Consider the following 14,246-nt stretch of genomic DNA (forward strand, 5'->3'; position numbering starts at 1 on the left):
GCTCAAATGCTTTGCAATTTTACCTATTTAATACATTTCCCAGAATTCATCTATCATGCCAGTATCAAATTATCTGAATTGACATTAGTGTTTAACTGAATGTTTTAAATCACCTTTGTAAAAATAAGTACTTATACATAATTGGGGGTAAGGTATTGATGTGGATGGAGAATTGGTTAGCAGACAGGAAGCAAAGAGTGGGAATAAACGGGACCTTTTCAGAATGGCAGGCGGTGACTAGTGGGGTACCGCAAGGCTCAGTGCTGGGACCCCAGTTGTTTACAATATATATTAATGACTTGGATGAGGGAATTAAATGCAGCATCTCCAAGTTTGCGGATGACACGAAGCTGGGTGGCAGTGTTAGCTGTGAGGAGGATGCTAAGAGGATGCAGAGTGACTTGGATAGGTTGGGTGAGTGGGCAAATTCATGGCAGATGCAATTTAATGTGGATAAATGTGAAGTTATCCACTTTGGTAGCAAAAATAGTAAAACAGATTATTATCTGAATGGTGGCCGATTAGGAAAAGGGGAGGTGCAACGAGACCTGGGTGTCATTATACACCAGTCATTGAAAGTGGGCATGCAGGTACAGCAGGCGGTGAAAAAGGCGAATGGTATGCTGGCATTTATAGCGAGAGGATTTGAGTACAGGAGCAGGGAGGTACTACTGCAGTTGTACAAGGCCTTGGTGAGACCACACCTGGAGTATTGTGTGCAGTTTTGGTCCCCTAATCTGAGGAAAGACATCCTTGCCATAGAGGGAGTACAAAGAAGGTTCACCAGATTGATTCCTGGGATGGCAGGACTTTCATATGAAGAAAGACTGGATGAACTGGGCTTGTACTCGTTGGAATTTAGAAGATTGGGGAGTATAAAATCCTAAAGGGATTGGACAGGCTAGATGCAGGAAGATTGTTCCCGATGTTGGGGAAGTCCAGAACAAGGGGTCACAGTTTGAGGATAAAGGGGAAGCCTTTTAGGACCGAGATTAGGAAAAACTTCTTCACACAGAGAGTGGTGAATCTGTGGAATTCTCTGCCACAGGAAGCAGTTGAGGCCAGTTCATTAGCTATATTTAAGAGGGAGTTAGATGTGGCCCTTGTGGCTACGGGGATCAGGGGGTATCGAGGGAAGGCTGGGGCGGGGTTCTGAGTTGGATGATCAGCCATGATCATAATAAATGGCGATGCAGGCTCGAAGGGCCGAATGGCCTACTCCTGCACCTATTTTCTATGTTTCTATAAAACATTAGAAATTTTTATTTCAGATCCATATAATTGCTAGATGTTTTAGTTTTAGTCTTAGTCTCACTATTATGCATGCATTTCAACACTCCACTGCACAACTCAAATTCCTCACTGAAAGCTGCACTAAATCAACACTACTTTAACTACACATTACATAGAATGCAACTTTACAAATGGTTATCACTTACAAATATATTCTACTCTGATAATAGACACTGGTTGTGGCATCAACATAATAGAACATAGAACAGTACAGATAATATAACACAATAGGCCACAATGTTGTGCCAATCCAATTAAATTAGTACTAAATGACTAACTAAACTAATCTCTTCTGCCTACACAATGTCATATCCTTCCATTTTCCTCATATTCACGTGCTTAGCTAAACGTCTTTTAAAAAACTCTAATGTTTCTACCTCTAGCACTGCCCCAGACATGCACCATTACCATTCTGTGTAAAAAAACTTGCCCCTCACATCTTCTTTGATATTACCCCCGTCACCCGAAATGGAAACGGGAAAAAGATACTGTCTATCTATGCCTCAATTTGTTAAACCTCTCATCAGATCTCCCCTCAGCCACTCCCAAGAAAACAACCCAAGTTTGTCCAACCTCTCATGATAGCACATGCCCTCTAATCCAGGCAACATCCTGGCTAATTTGTTCTGAACCCTCTCCAAAGCCTTGTCATCCTTCTTATAAAAGGGTGACCAGAACTGTATGCAATACTCCAGATGCAACCTAACTAGAATTTTATAAAGCTGCAACATAACTTCCTAAATTTTGAACTCAATATCGCGACTAATGAAGGCAAACATGTCATATACATTCTTAACTTACCCTATCAACTTGTGTAACCACTTTCAGGGAACATTTATTGTGAATAAATTGCTTACGAATAAAAACAATGGCCATGGGAACTCAATCATTTTTACCTGAGTTTTTATGTGTTGCACTGTACTGCTGACATAAAAAAAAACAAATTTCATGACACAAGTGAGTGATGACAAACCTGATTCTGATACGGGTCTCTATTGTGGACTGAGAGTGGAAAGGGGGCAGGGAGAGGGGAATCATGGTTGGGGAAAAAGGGAAGGGAGATGGGAGGGACCAGGAAACACCGGAGACACGTTCTGTCATGACCAATAAACCAATTGTTTGGAATCAAATTGTGTGTCGGCACCCCCACCACCAGCACTTCATCCCTCAGTGCTCCCCTTTGCTATTCCCAACATCCTTTGCTCTCACCAGATTTAAAAACTCACCCTCTGCTCTATGTTGGCAAATACAGTACTGTGCAAAACTCTTGGGCACATAGATATAGCTAGGGTGCCCAAGACTTTTGCACAGTACTGTATACAATGTCATCAGTAAAGCAGTGATTTTCACCAATGAGGAAAAGCCAAATGCATCCCTGTTTTACGACAGGAAGTTGGCCCTAACAGAATTCACCAATATCAAAATGTTTGTAATACAGAATAAAAATTCACTATTTCAGAATTTGAAGAAAAAGAAATACACAATGACGAAGAAACACGAGGGAGATTGAAAATTTGGCCGAGTGGTGTTAGAACAATAACCTCTCACTTAATGTCAATAAGACCAAAGAACTAATTGTAGACTTCAGCAAAGGAAAACCAGAGGTCCATGAGCCAGTATGCATTGGAGGATCAGAGGTAGAAAGGGTCAGTAACTTTAAAATCCTGGGTGTCACCATCTCAGAAGACCTGTCCTGGAACCATCGTATAAATATATTTGCAAAGAAAGCACGACAGCACCTCTGCTTCTCAGAAGTCTGCGGAGATTCAGCACGTCATCAGAAACCTTGGCAAACTTCTATAGATGTGTGGTGAAAAGTGTGCTATCGAGTTGCATTACAGCCTGGTATGGGAACACCAATGCCTTTGGGTGGAAAATCCTACGAAAGGTACCTACGCAGTAGATCATAGGTAAAGCCCTCCCAATCATTGAGCACATCTACATGAAATGTTCATCAAAGAACTTCACCACCCAGGTCATTCTTGCTGCTGCCACCAGGTAGAAGGTACAGGTGCCTCAGGACCCGCACCACCAGATTCAAGAACAGTTACTACCCCTCAATCACCAGGCTCTTGAACAAAAGGGGATAACTATATTCATTCTAATCCTGGTGTTCCCACAACCGATGGTTTCACTTGAAGGACTCTATATCTTGTTATTTCATGCTTGTTATTTATTGTTATTTATTTATATTTGCATTTGCACATTTTGTTGTTCATTGATCCTGCACACAATTACTGTTCTATACATTTGCTAAATATGCCCACAGGAAAAAGAATCTCAGGGTTGTATGTGGTGACATGTATGCACTTCGATAATAAATTTTACTTTGAACTTCTGAACTTTGTTGGGATTCCTAATTATTTTGTATATTAGCAATACAATTAATTTAAAAAGCATTCAGCCCATTGCACTGGTTGAAATATTACTTCACCAATTAAAGTATTTAATTTGTAAAATATAAAGTTTCTAATTATACTTGAATAACAAATGGCATGGATTCGTTTATTTGCAATTCTTACCAGGTTGGGGTCATAATACGCTTCCTGAGTGGGAGGAACTCTGTCAATTTGCGTTTCATTTGTGGGAAGCACCTTTGAACAATTGATCAGCATTTGTTCCAGACTGGTCAAATCCTGAAATAAAAGTAGCATTAAATCCAAGAAAATGGTGACTATTCACAAGAGACATCTCTGCATCCTCAACCCCATGGTGGATTATGATGTTTTTGATCCAAGATTTATTCAGAAGTCAAGAAAGTAGCACAATATTTGTTGTTTCACGATCATTTAATTAAGTGCTATAGAACAAAGATTCGGAAATGTAGAGCTGCAAAAGTCTAGTAGCTAAGATCAAAGAACAGAGAAAAGTAAAAATGCTGGGACAACGCGTCCTGCCCTTCGGATACTTCATAGATAAGAAACATTCCATTCAAATTTGTAGATAAGTGTTAACCAATCAGATGGCCCCTATTTAAATAAGGTGATACCAAGTTTCCAGAAAGACAACTGTTCATCTGTGGGACACACAGAACAATTGCATATACATACTAAAGTTATATTTTTATGTATTGAGATACAGCACTGAATAAGCACTGGGTGCCACACCACCCAGCAATCCCCCGATTTCTTAACCTGAGCCTAAGCACAGGACAATTTACAATGACCAATCAACCTACCTACCAGTACATTTTGAACTGTAGGGGGAATCAGACCAGAACACCCAGAGGAAACCCACATGGTCACGGGGAGAACATACAAACTCCTTACAGGCAGCGGCAGAAATTGAACCCTGGTCATCTGTACTGTAAAGCGTTGTGCTAACCACTATGCTATTGTGCTGTTATATAAAATACAAACAGGCATAACTTTTTAAATTGCAAAGAAAATAACAATTATACAGTCTGTCAATGAAGGTTCTCAGTCATCCAAGCCATTGTATATCAAGCAATAGTAAATCAGGCAACTAGACTTACTGTATTGCACTCATCCAAGACTTCTGGTTTGATCCATGGTGAGTATTTTTCCAGTTTATAAATTCTGAGTTGTTTAAAGCTATAGCAATCACATGAGTTCACACCTCCATTCATGCAAAGATAAGACTAATCACCTGTACAACTCTTAAAGACCCTCATTTGATTGCTATACCTTTAAACAACTCAGAGTTTATAAGCCAGAAAACTACCCACCATGGGTCAGAACCAAAGAAGCCTCTCGGATGAGTGGCAAAACATCTTCTAGACAACACAGCAAGTCCAGTTGCCTTGAGTTACTACTACTTGATAATTATGCAATCCAGTCTAACAATCATTTTAGTAAAATTATTAAATTGGTATGGTCAGCATATAGATCAGTAAATAAAAAAAATGTTCTTATTTAAAGAATGCCCTCAACTGTCCATTTAAAAACCAGGCGATTCACTCAGATCTGCTCTGTTTAAGCAATTAAATGGAGCAGATGCTTGGGATTCCTCAATGTAGGCTGAACTGCAACCTTCCACATAATTAAGTCCCAAGCACCAGAAATCTACCAGTGGGAATAAAATGGGGCATCACAGACTCCTGTTCAGAATGAAATTGCTCCCAATGAACACCCACAAAGATAGTGGGAACAACTGGCTGCAGGGTGACGGGGAAGTAGATCTTTTCCTTACATTTAATTCAGATGTAAGTAAATTAATTTCAAGTCGATTTTTTTGCATTATTACAGATTTTTAAAACATGTTCCTCAATTTTCCGAATGACGGTTTCTCAGGAAAGGCAGCTGGTCATATGTGATTCTAGATCCCCATTAAGAGCATAAAAGCATGGATTCAGTATTAAAATGAGGGGAGGCTTAATACATATACAGAATTATGAGGGGTAAATGCAAGCAGGTTTTTTCCACTGAGTTTGGGTGAGACTAGAACTAGAGGTCATGGGTTAAGTGTGAAAGGTGAAATAGTTGAGGGGAACATGAGGGGGAACTTCTTCTCTCAAAGGGGGTTGAGTGTGTGGAACGAGCTGCCAACAGAAGTTGAGGAAGCAGGTTCAATTTCAACATTTAAGAGAAATTTGGATAAGTGCATGGATGGGAGGTGTATGGAGGACTATGGTCCAGGTGCAGGTCGAAGAGACAAGGCAGATTAGTAGTTTGGCATGGACTAGATGAGCCAACAGTTTCACTGCTGTGGTGTTTTATGACTCTAGGCTACTCGGCCCATAAAGTCTGCCCCGCAATTCAACCATGGCTATTTATTATCCCTCACAACCCCTTTCTCCTGCCCTCTCCCATAACCTTTGGTGTCCTTACTAATCAAAAATCTATCATCCGTTAGTCTTGCGAGACCATGGATCTGCGCCTGGAAAGTCTTCACTCTCCAGGGTGCAGTCCTGGGCAAGGTTGTATGGAAGACCAGCAGTTGCCCATGCTGCAAGTCTCCCCTCTCCACGACACCGATGCTGTCCAAGGGAAGGACATTAGGACCCATACAGCTTGGCACCAGTGTTGTCGCAGAGCAATGTGTGATTAAGTGCTTGAATCTATCAAACTCCACTTTAAATATACCCGTATTACTGGACTCTATTCTGCTGAGAGACTGTCACTGGAGAAACAGAGCGGTCCAAGCATCAATGATCTTGGTATTAGTAGATCTGCTCCAACACATAAATGTTCCAGACGACAATCGTGATTCAGAACCCAAGCAGAGGATACAAATTTTACCTGCAAGCTCAGGGGGAGCTCATGAATCCGAGTTGCCAATGTCCTGATTTCTCGGTCAGAGAGAATTCCTGATCGATCCGTATCAATTTCATCAAAAACATCTGAGAGGTTTAATGGCTGGAGTGCACTCATGACATAGTAAAAATATGAAAATGCAAACTGCATGTCCTCAGAATGACGAACTTTATGGTTAGAAGTCTTGTCAAACGCCTCGGGAAATCTGTCCAAAAACATACTATTTTGGTAAGTGAGTTAAATAATGCTGGGTTCTAAGCATGTTAAAAGATTAAGTAACAAATTTTGTAAAGCGGCTTTTTTCCCCAATTTCCTATATCTTCCTGTTATCTGGATTTTTACTCAAGTCTTGTGTACACTTTGTTGCCTTAAATAGCCATTCAATGCTTCCAACCATGCTCAGAGCAAAGAAAGATCACAAGGCAAAGTCAAACTCTAGCACTCAGAGCAGGTTTCATTCTATTCATTTATTTAGAGATATAGCGTGGAGTAGGCCATTCCAGCCCTTCGAGTCGCACTGCCGAGAAAACCTCCACAACACCACTTTAACTCTAACCTAATCATAGGACAATTTACAATGACCAATTAACCTACTTGGTGCACCTCTGGACTGTGGGAGGAAACCGGAGCACCCAGAGGAAACCCACACATTCATTCCATGGGAGGATGTAGACTCTTTACAGATAATGCTGGAATTGAACTCCAAAGCCCTGAGATGTAATAGCATCGAGCCAAACACTACACTACCATGTTTCCTGTATTATGCAAGTACAGCCTCTGAGAACAGCCATGGCCTCAGGCAAACAGACTGACAACTTAAGGCCTTCCAAGTCTTGTGACAGCAAGTCATGACGAATGGGGCAAATCAGTCTGATGTTGGCTGAGAAGAACAAAAATGGAAATCTTGGAGGTGCTGAAGAAGGTACAGATATCAGGAGGTGGCTGAGGGAAATCTAATAGAGGTTTATAAGATTATGAGAGGCATATATAGAGTAAACAGACCATCTTTTTTCCCGTGTTGAAATGTCTAACACAGAGGGGAGAGGAGGTAATTTCAAAGGAGATGCAAGTTGCAAGTTTCTTTGCACAGAGAGTGGTGGGCACCTGGGATGCACTGCCAGGAATGGTGGTAGAGGCATAAACATTAGGGCCTTTTAAGAGACGTTTAGATAGGCATATGAATGTGAGGAAAATGGAGGTATGTGGACATAATATATGAAAAGGAGATACGTGATTATTAATTGAATTGGATCAGCACAACATTGTGGGCCAAAGGGGCTGCTCCTGTTCTATGTTCTCGGGGATGTGTGGTGGCTTAGCTGTTTGAACTTTCTGCTAAGGTACCCAACTTATACTGTAAATTTAGCTTAAAACCAAAATTTAATCTGAAACTTTCTCTGCTTACATGACCAAGTACTCTCACCTTCAGACCTGCCTTGGGTTAGTATATTAAATATTAAAATTTAAGAGAATGGACACAAACCTAGCTATCTTTTGTTGACAGTTAGAAGAAACAGAGGAGTGCACTGTACACCCACAATCCTGGTTTGCAGGCTGTGATATTGTTCTGCTCAGCTCCAAGTTTGGGACAGGGGGCATTTGTCCTAAACTGAGGAACTAGTTACATTTGTACCTGGCCATGCCTCCTAGACCCCAATGGAAAAGATAAATGAAGAAAAGCAGTCTATTTTATTTTAATTTCTAACAGTTAATATATTTTAATAATTTGAAATCTAATTGTATTTTTACTCTTTAAATGTCTTCAACTTATCAAATGTTGAAAGGCCTTGATAAAGTGGACATGGAGAGGATGTTTCCTATGATGGAGGTGTCTAAGACCAGAAGACAGCCTCAGAAGACAGGGACGTCAACTTAGAACAGATGAGGAATTTCTTTAGCCAGTGGGTGGTGAATCTGTGGAATTTGTTGCCACAGGCGGCTCTAGAGGCCAAGTCACTGGTTATATTTAAGCCAGAGGTTGGTAGATTTTTGATTGGTCAGGGCATGAAGGGATATGAGGAGAAGGCAGGATATTGGTGCTGAGAGAGAAAATAGATCAGTCCTGATGAAATGGCAGAACAAACTCAATAAGCCAAATTCTGCTCCTATATCTTATGGTCGTGGTCTAACTACCAGAGATGTTTAGAAACAGTCAAAAAGACCTTAAAAGATGTTAAAGGGTAATTAGGCTAGTCAGAGTATAACATCGGGCTCCACTGTCAGAGGACAAACCACCCCTTGGACTCGCACACTTCACAGAATAACAATCTAGACAAGTGCATCGCATGGCATGTCAAGCCACATTGCCTCACAGAAAGGATAACCATACTTAGATTATATTTTAAATCATGCATTTTTGTGTCATGCTCCTTCTCAAATTAACATTAGAACATATTGCAGTGAAAATCAGAACCCCATAACAGATAGATTTATTAAAAAAAATTAAAACTGGAAAAATGAAATTGACAATATCTCACAGATCTTGAAGATCACTCATGATTATGCGGTCAATCATATGAGGCATATGAGCAGGAACTTTACGAGAAGTAAATCCAAATTTGGTATTGAGAAGTTTATTAACATAGCGCAGTGAGTCTGCAAATGTGTCCTGGAGTTTTCTTCGCATTTGTTTACCATCAGTGTGATATGCACTTGCCTTCTCCAGTTTTTCTTTCTCCTAAAATAAACATGTTATAGTTCATGAGATTTTAGGTTAAGTATTAGGTATTTTCAGACGTGAACTGAGGACATACATTTTTAAAAGACTGAATTAAAAACGGAGAAACCAGTCAACAATATTGCCATGGGATAGTTTTCAATTAAACATGGACAGCAAAGTTCAATGCCAGTTATCCCAATTTGCACACACATCCCTCATTTAATGTAACCAATCATGTATGTAGTGAGGGGAGGTAGATAAACACAAGCAAGTGTGGAGACTTTGTTCAACAGCATTTGTCTGAAGTCATTTTTAAGGCTATTATTAGTCATGAGCACCCTGACCAAGTTTTTGATCTCACCAGCATCTCAAAACAACATAAAATTTATAGAACAATGTTGCGTGTACCAATACATCCACGTTGGCTTAGAAAGAGCTGCCTAGTCTAATTCCATCTCCCAGCGCTAAGTCCACAGTTTTGTTGGTCAAGGCTCATTTAACATGCAACTTCTATTTCAATGTGACGAGTTTCTGCCCTTACCACCTATTAAATAGTAAACTTCAGCTTACGAGCGTGGGGAGGGCAAGAAACACTGTTACCCTCCCTTTAAACCTTGTACCAACTATCAGTAAGGTTGATCAATAGCTCCAAACACTAATTCACCCTCCACAACCCCTCACCAGCTAGCTTATCACGTAAATTCACAGGGTGGTGAATTTGTTACCACAAGCAGCTGTGGAGGCCAGGTTGTTGGATGTATTTAAGGTAGAACTTGACAGGTATTGATTGCAGATGGCATCAAAGGTTACAGGGAGAAGGCTGGGAATGGGGTTGAGGAGGGGAAAAAAGGATCAGCCATGATTGAATGGCAGAGCAGACTTGATGGGCCAGATGGCCTAACTCTGCTCCTATGTCTTACGTCAACTCCTATGTCAACTTCTCCTTGTTGGACAAGTGCCATTACGAAGAAATCAGGCAGTGCGTCTATTTTCTTAGAAGTCTGAAAAGATCTGGCTTGTCATCTACTACTTTGACAAACTTCTATAGATGTGTGGAGGAGCGTATGTTGACTGGTTATATCAGGGTCTAGTATGGAAACACCAATGCCCTTGAATAGAAAATCCTTACAAAAAGTAGTGGATACGGTCCAGTTCATCACAGGTAAAGCCATTTTAGGAACATAGAATCATAGAAAACCTGCAGCACAATACAAGCCCTTTGGCCCACAACGCCATGCTAAACATGTACTACTTTGATAAGATGGCACATCAATCAGGGATTATTAAAATTGCAGCAAACAGATATGGGCATCATATATTCTCATGGATTGAGAAATGGCTAATGAGTTTTTAAATAAAAGCCTTGGAATACAAACATAATTTTCTAGTTGGGAGATTGTAACAGGAGAGGTGCTTCAGAGATCTGTGCTGGAATCCCAGCTGTCTAACGTATTTTCAAAATTCAAAGTAAATTTATTATCAAAGTACATATATGCCACCATATATAAACACTGAGATTCATTTTCTTATGGGTATTCACAGTAAATAAAAAGAAACACAAATATTCATAATAATAATTAAATAAGTAATAAATATCAACTGCAAGTAAGTCGATAGGTTGTGGGAACAGTTCAGTGTTATGGTGAGTGAAGTTATCCCCTCTGGTTCAAGAGTTTAATGATTGAGGGGTAGATATGTGATACAGTTCTGGAACACAAATTGGATCTACAATATCTACTTTGCTAGGTATAATCTCAAAAAATACATATGCCAAACAATTGCTCTATAATAGAGCCAAGCTGACTTTGGTTAATCGTATCATTTGTCAAATGCTCTACCATTTCTTCAATAATAGACCACTACTTTTCACTCCAACTGTCATGCTAACTGGTCTATAGTTCCAGTTGTTTTTTTCTCTCCCTTCTTAAGTAACTGGTTGGAAGCATTCTAAATTCTATGGGACTTTAGAAGACGCCAGTCAGTAGATCCACCATCTTCTTGGCCACCTCCCATAATTCTGGGATGCTACTAAATCCTGGGGACTTAACACCTCTGGATTCCAATAACTTCTTCAATACTATTTTTTTTTAAATAATGGAGCCAATTTCTTTGAGCTCCTCATTCACTAGACTTGTGGCTCTCTAGTATTTTCTATAAAAATAGCAAAGAAATTAAGACCATAAGAGATAGGACAGGGGTTCCCAAACTGGGGTCTATGGATCCCTCAGTAAATGGTAGGGGTCCATGGCATTAAAAAAAAGTTGGGAACCCCTGAGGTAGGAGCAGAATTAGGCCATTCGGCCCATCAAGTCTGCTCTGCCATTCGATCATGGCTGTTTTATTATCCCTCTCAATCCCATTCTCCAACCCACTATCCATAACCATTGATGCCCTGATTAATCAAGATCCTATCAACCTCCATTTTAAATATTCCCAATGACTTGGCTTCCACAGCCATCTGTGGTATTCAATTTCACATATTTACCACCTTCTGGCTAATGAAATTGCTCATCACTGTATTCTCTAATATTCTGCTTCCGGTTCCAGTATAACTTCTCTTGTCTCACTTCCAAGGCACCCACATTAACTTTAATTAATCTCTTACACATTTTTAAAAATGCTTATTGCATAAACACAGAATTACCCATTTTTGAATCAGCCATTCAAGTGAATAGTGGATTTTATAAACTACTTACTTCCAACAGATCTTGGAAATACCCTTGTTTCTCCCAAGGTAAAAAGCCAGCATAATTTTCCACATAATTATGCAGTTTTCTGCTGGCATGACCTGCATCCATATTTTTAGATTCAGCTTCTGGAGCCACAGTATTGCCTCCTCTCAGTGCTTTCTCCCTTTTCTCTTGGTGTTTGAACTTGGTTTCAATTTCCCTTGCACTCAGATCCGGTTTCAGTTTGCTGTTCTCATTTGGTATGAGAATATTAAGAATTTTCTGTGAAGTTACGGGCTTAACGTCAGCTTTTTGGAAGTCTGGGATGTCTTTGGCTGGGTGTTTTAGCATGCTGCTCACTTTCATAGTAAACGAAGTATTTAGAGTCACTGGATTGTTCACTGGTTCCTTTCTTCCAGGTTGCTCTTTCTCAACTTGTTCTTTTGTCAAAAAAGTCTTAGCTTTTTCATCCTTACCCTTATATACTGTAACAGCAAATACTCTTTTTAATAAGTCCTGATCCTTTACCAAAGTAATCATTCCTGTGTGCTGAGACATCTCTTTATTTTCATTTTGTTTTGAAGAATGGATAAGATTTCTAAAAGGTTCTAAAATTAACAACTTTGTACGATTGTACCCTTTAAGTGTAATATCCCCATCTTTTAATTTTGAATCTAATTCTTTTAACTCATTTTGAACAGTAATAGGCAGAAGTGATACATTAATAAACTGAAGGTCATGAAGGTGGCGGCTGATATTCAAGTGATCTAGAGTCCTTTCCTGAATTTTGGGATAAAGCAGTTCTTCAGCAATGTCTTTGAAAGGTATTTCTATTTCCAGTGGTGATGCAGTGACATTTATCGCCTTTCCTTCCTTCATGCTGGCAGTTTGGTTTGATTTTGGATTTTCCCTGGTGTCAACATCTACAGTAAGGTGCCTTTTAAACTCCTTGTCATTTTTATCCAGGAAAGTCAGGTTAAAATGGATGGTAGTTGCATTCATTCCTGTGTGCATGATCAAGTGAATGGTCTTCCATTTGTTAGCCACTGAGGCATGCCGAATAACTGCATTATCCACGTATGATGCCTCTGTGATCTTGTTAGCAACGTCGTCAAAACTGAAGTAAGGTAAAGCCTCACCTTTCGGGAGCACGTAATGGGTCCGGTTGGGATGGAGAATCACACGGTACATCTGATCAAAGTGTTCTGTGAAAAATTGTTGAAAACCAAGTCAACACAAAATGCCTTTAAGCAGCAAAGATTTCTATGGATTTTGTCCTCTCATTTCTGCAAAACTGAAATCAGATATAAAATAATTTCATAACATTTTGGCAATAGTAGAAATGGACAGTTAATGCAAAAACGATCTTGCAACCCTTGAGATAAATGCAACCAAAGTGATTGAAAGGAGAAGTAACGCAAGGTTAAAAAGTGATGTGGTTCTAAAGGCATCAGATAATAGACCATTAAAAGCTGCATAAACTTTCCTCTGTACGGTACATTCAAGGTGTTTAAATTCAAAAACTAGCTTGCAAAATATAATTACAGCAAGGAAGTGTGATTGGTGACATCCAAATTCTAGGAGAAAGTGAGCTTTGGGGAGAGGTCCTTTTGCAGGAGTTGGAGAAGAAGTGAGGTGCGGAGCAGAGATAACAGAAGACACTTGCGAAACCCTGCCCAAAGGATAGATCCTGTTGTAAGAACCCCTTTGTACAAACAAATGGTTCCAGAGGAAGTGCCAACACTTCTGAGTTAGCTAGTTATTTCGAAATAGACTTCGAGGAAAGTTTGAATTGTGGCTGGTGTCCTTCACACTGAATGTGGGTTTAACACTGTAGGTAATTAAAGAAAAGCACCCCACTACCCAGCAATGAGCTCCAACATTTATGTGCACATCATAGACTGGCTTAATTATAATGGGCCCTTTTTCTGTTAACTGAAAGTTAAAGCTCAAATATCTGTAAATATACTTCTACTTTAAGTTTATGCCAGTGTAAGTTACATTATTTCCTGACAAACAATACCTTTGCACAAGGCAGTATTTATACAGCATTCACCATAACTTGCGTCCACTCAACAGAACATTCCAACTTTCCTGTTTGGTTGAACCAGAATCATAGCCACTCTGGACGTGTGTTGCTTATTCTCACCGTACCCATGCATCACTGAGTCACGTGGAAGTTGCGGAGGATGATGTGCTGGGTCTGAAGGCCCATGGGATGGCAGGCAAGGACAAGAGGAACTCCAGCACTGTTAAGGTGCTGGGAAGATGGGGTGAGCACAAATGTCCAGGAAATGGAGATGACGACGGTGAGGACAGCATCAACGGTGAGGAAAGGAAACCCTGTTCTTTGAAGGAGGACATATCTAATGTCCTGGAAAGTCGCATCCTGGGAGTAAACACCAGGAA

General features: G+C 40.0%; 1 protein-coding gene across 4 annotated transcripts in view; it reads right to left on the reverse strand.

Moving 5' to 3' along the window:
- Positions 1–14,246, reverse strand: part of gnptab (N-acetylglucosamine-1-phosphate transferase subunits alpha and beta) — a 77,844-nt gene that overhangs the window by 18,207 nt on the left and 45,391 nt on the right. For all 4 annotated transcript variants that reach the window (XM_072267399.1, XM_072267400.1, XM_072267402.1 and 1 more), the window contains exons 14-17: positions 11,865–13,042; positions 8,987–9,186; positions 6,495–6,714; positions 3,816–3,929 (exon numbers count right to left, since the gene is read on the reverse strand). In XM_072267399.1, coding sequence (XP_072123500.1) covers positions 3,816–3,929; positions 6,495–6,714; positions 8,987–9,186; positions 11,865–13,042 — 1,712 coding nt within the window. The remainder of the gene's footprint in view (positions 1–3,815; positions 3,930–6,494; positions 6,715–8,986; positions 9,187–11,864; positions 13,043–14,246) is intronic.

The sequence above is a fragment of the Mobula birostris genome, chromosome 9 (genome assembly GCF_030028105.1).
Source record: "Mobula birostris isolate sMobBir1 chromosome 9, sMobBir1.hap1, whole genome shotgun sequence".
NCBI classification, from domain to species: Eukaryota; Metazoa; Chordata; class Chondrichthyes; order Myliobatiformes; family Myliobatidae; genus Mobula; species Mobula birostris.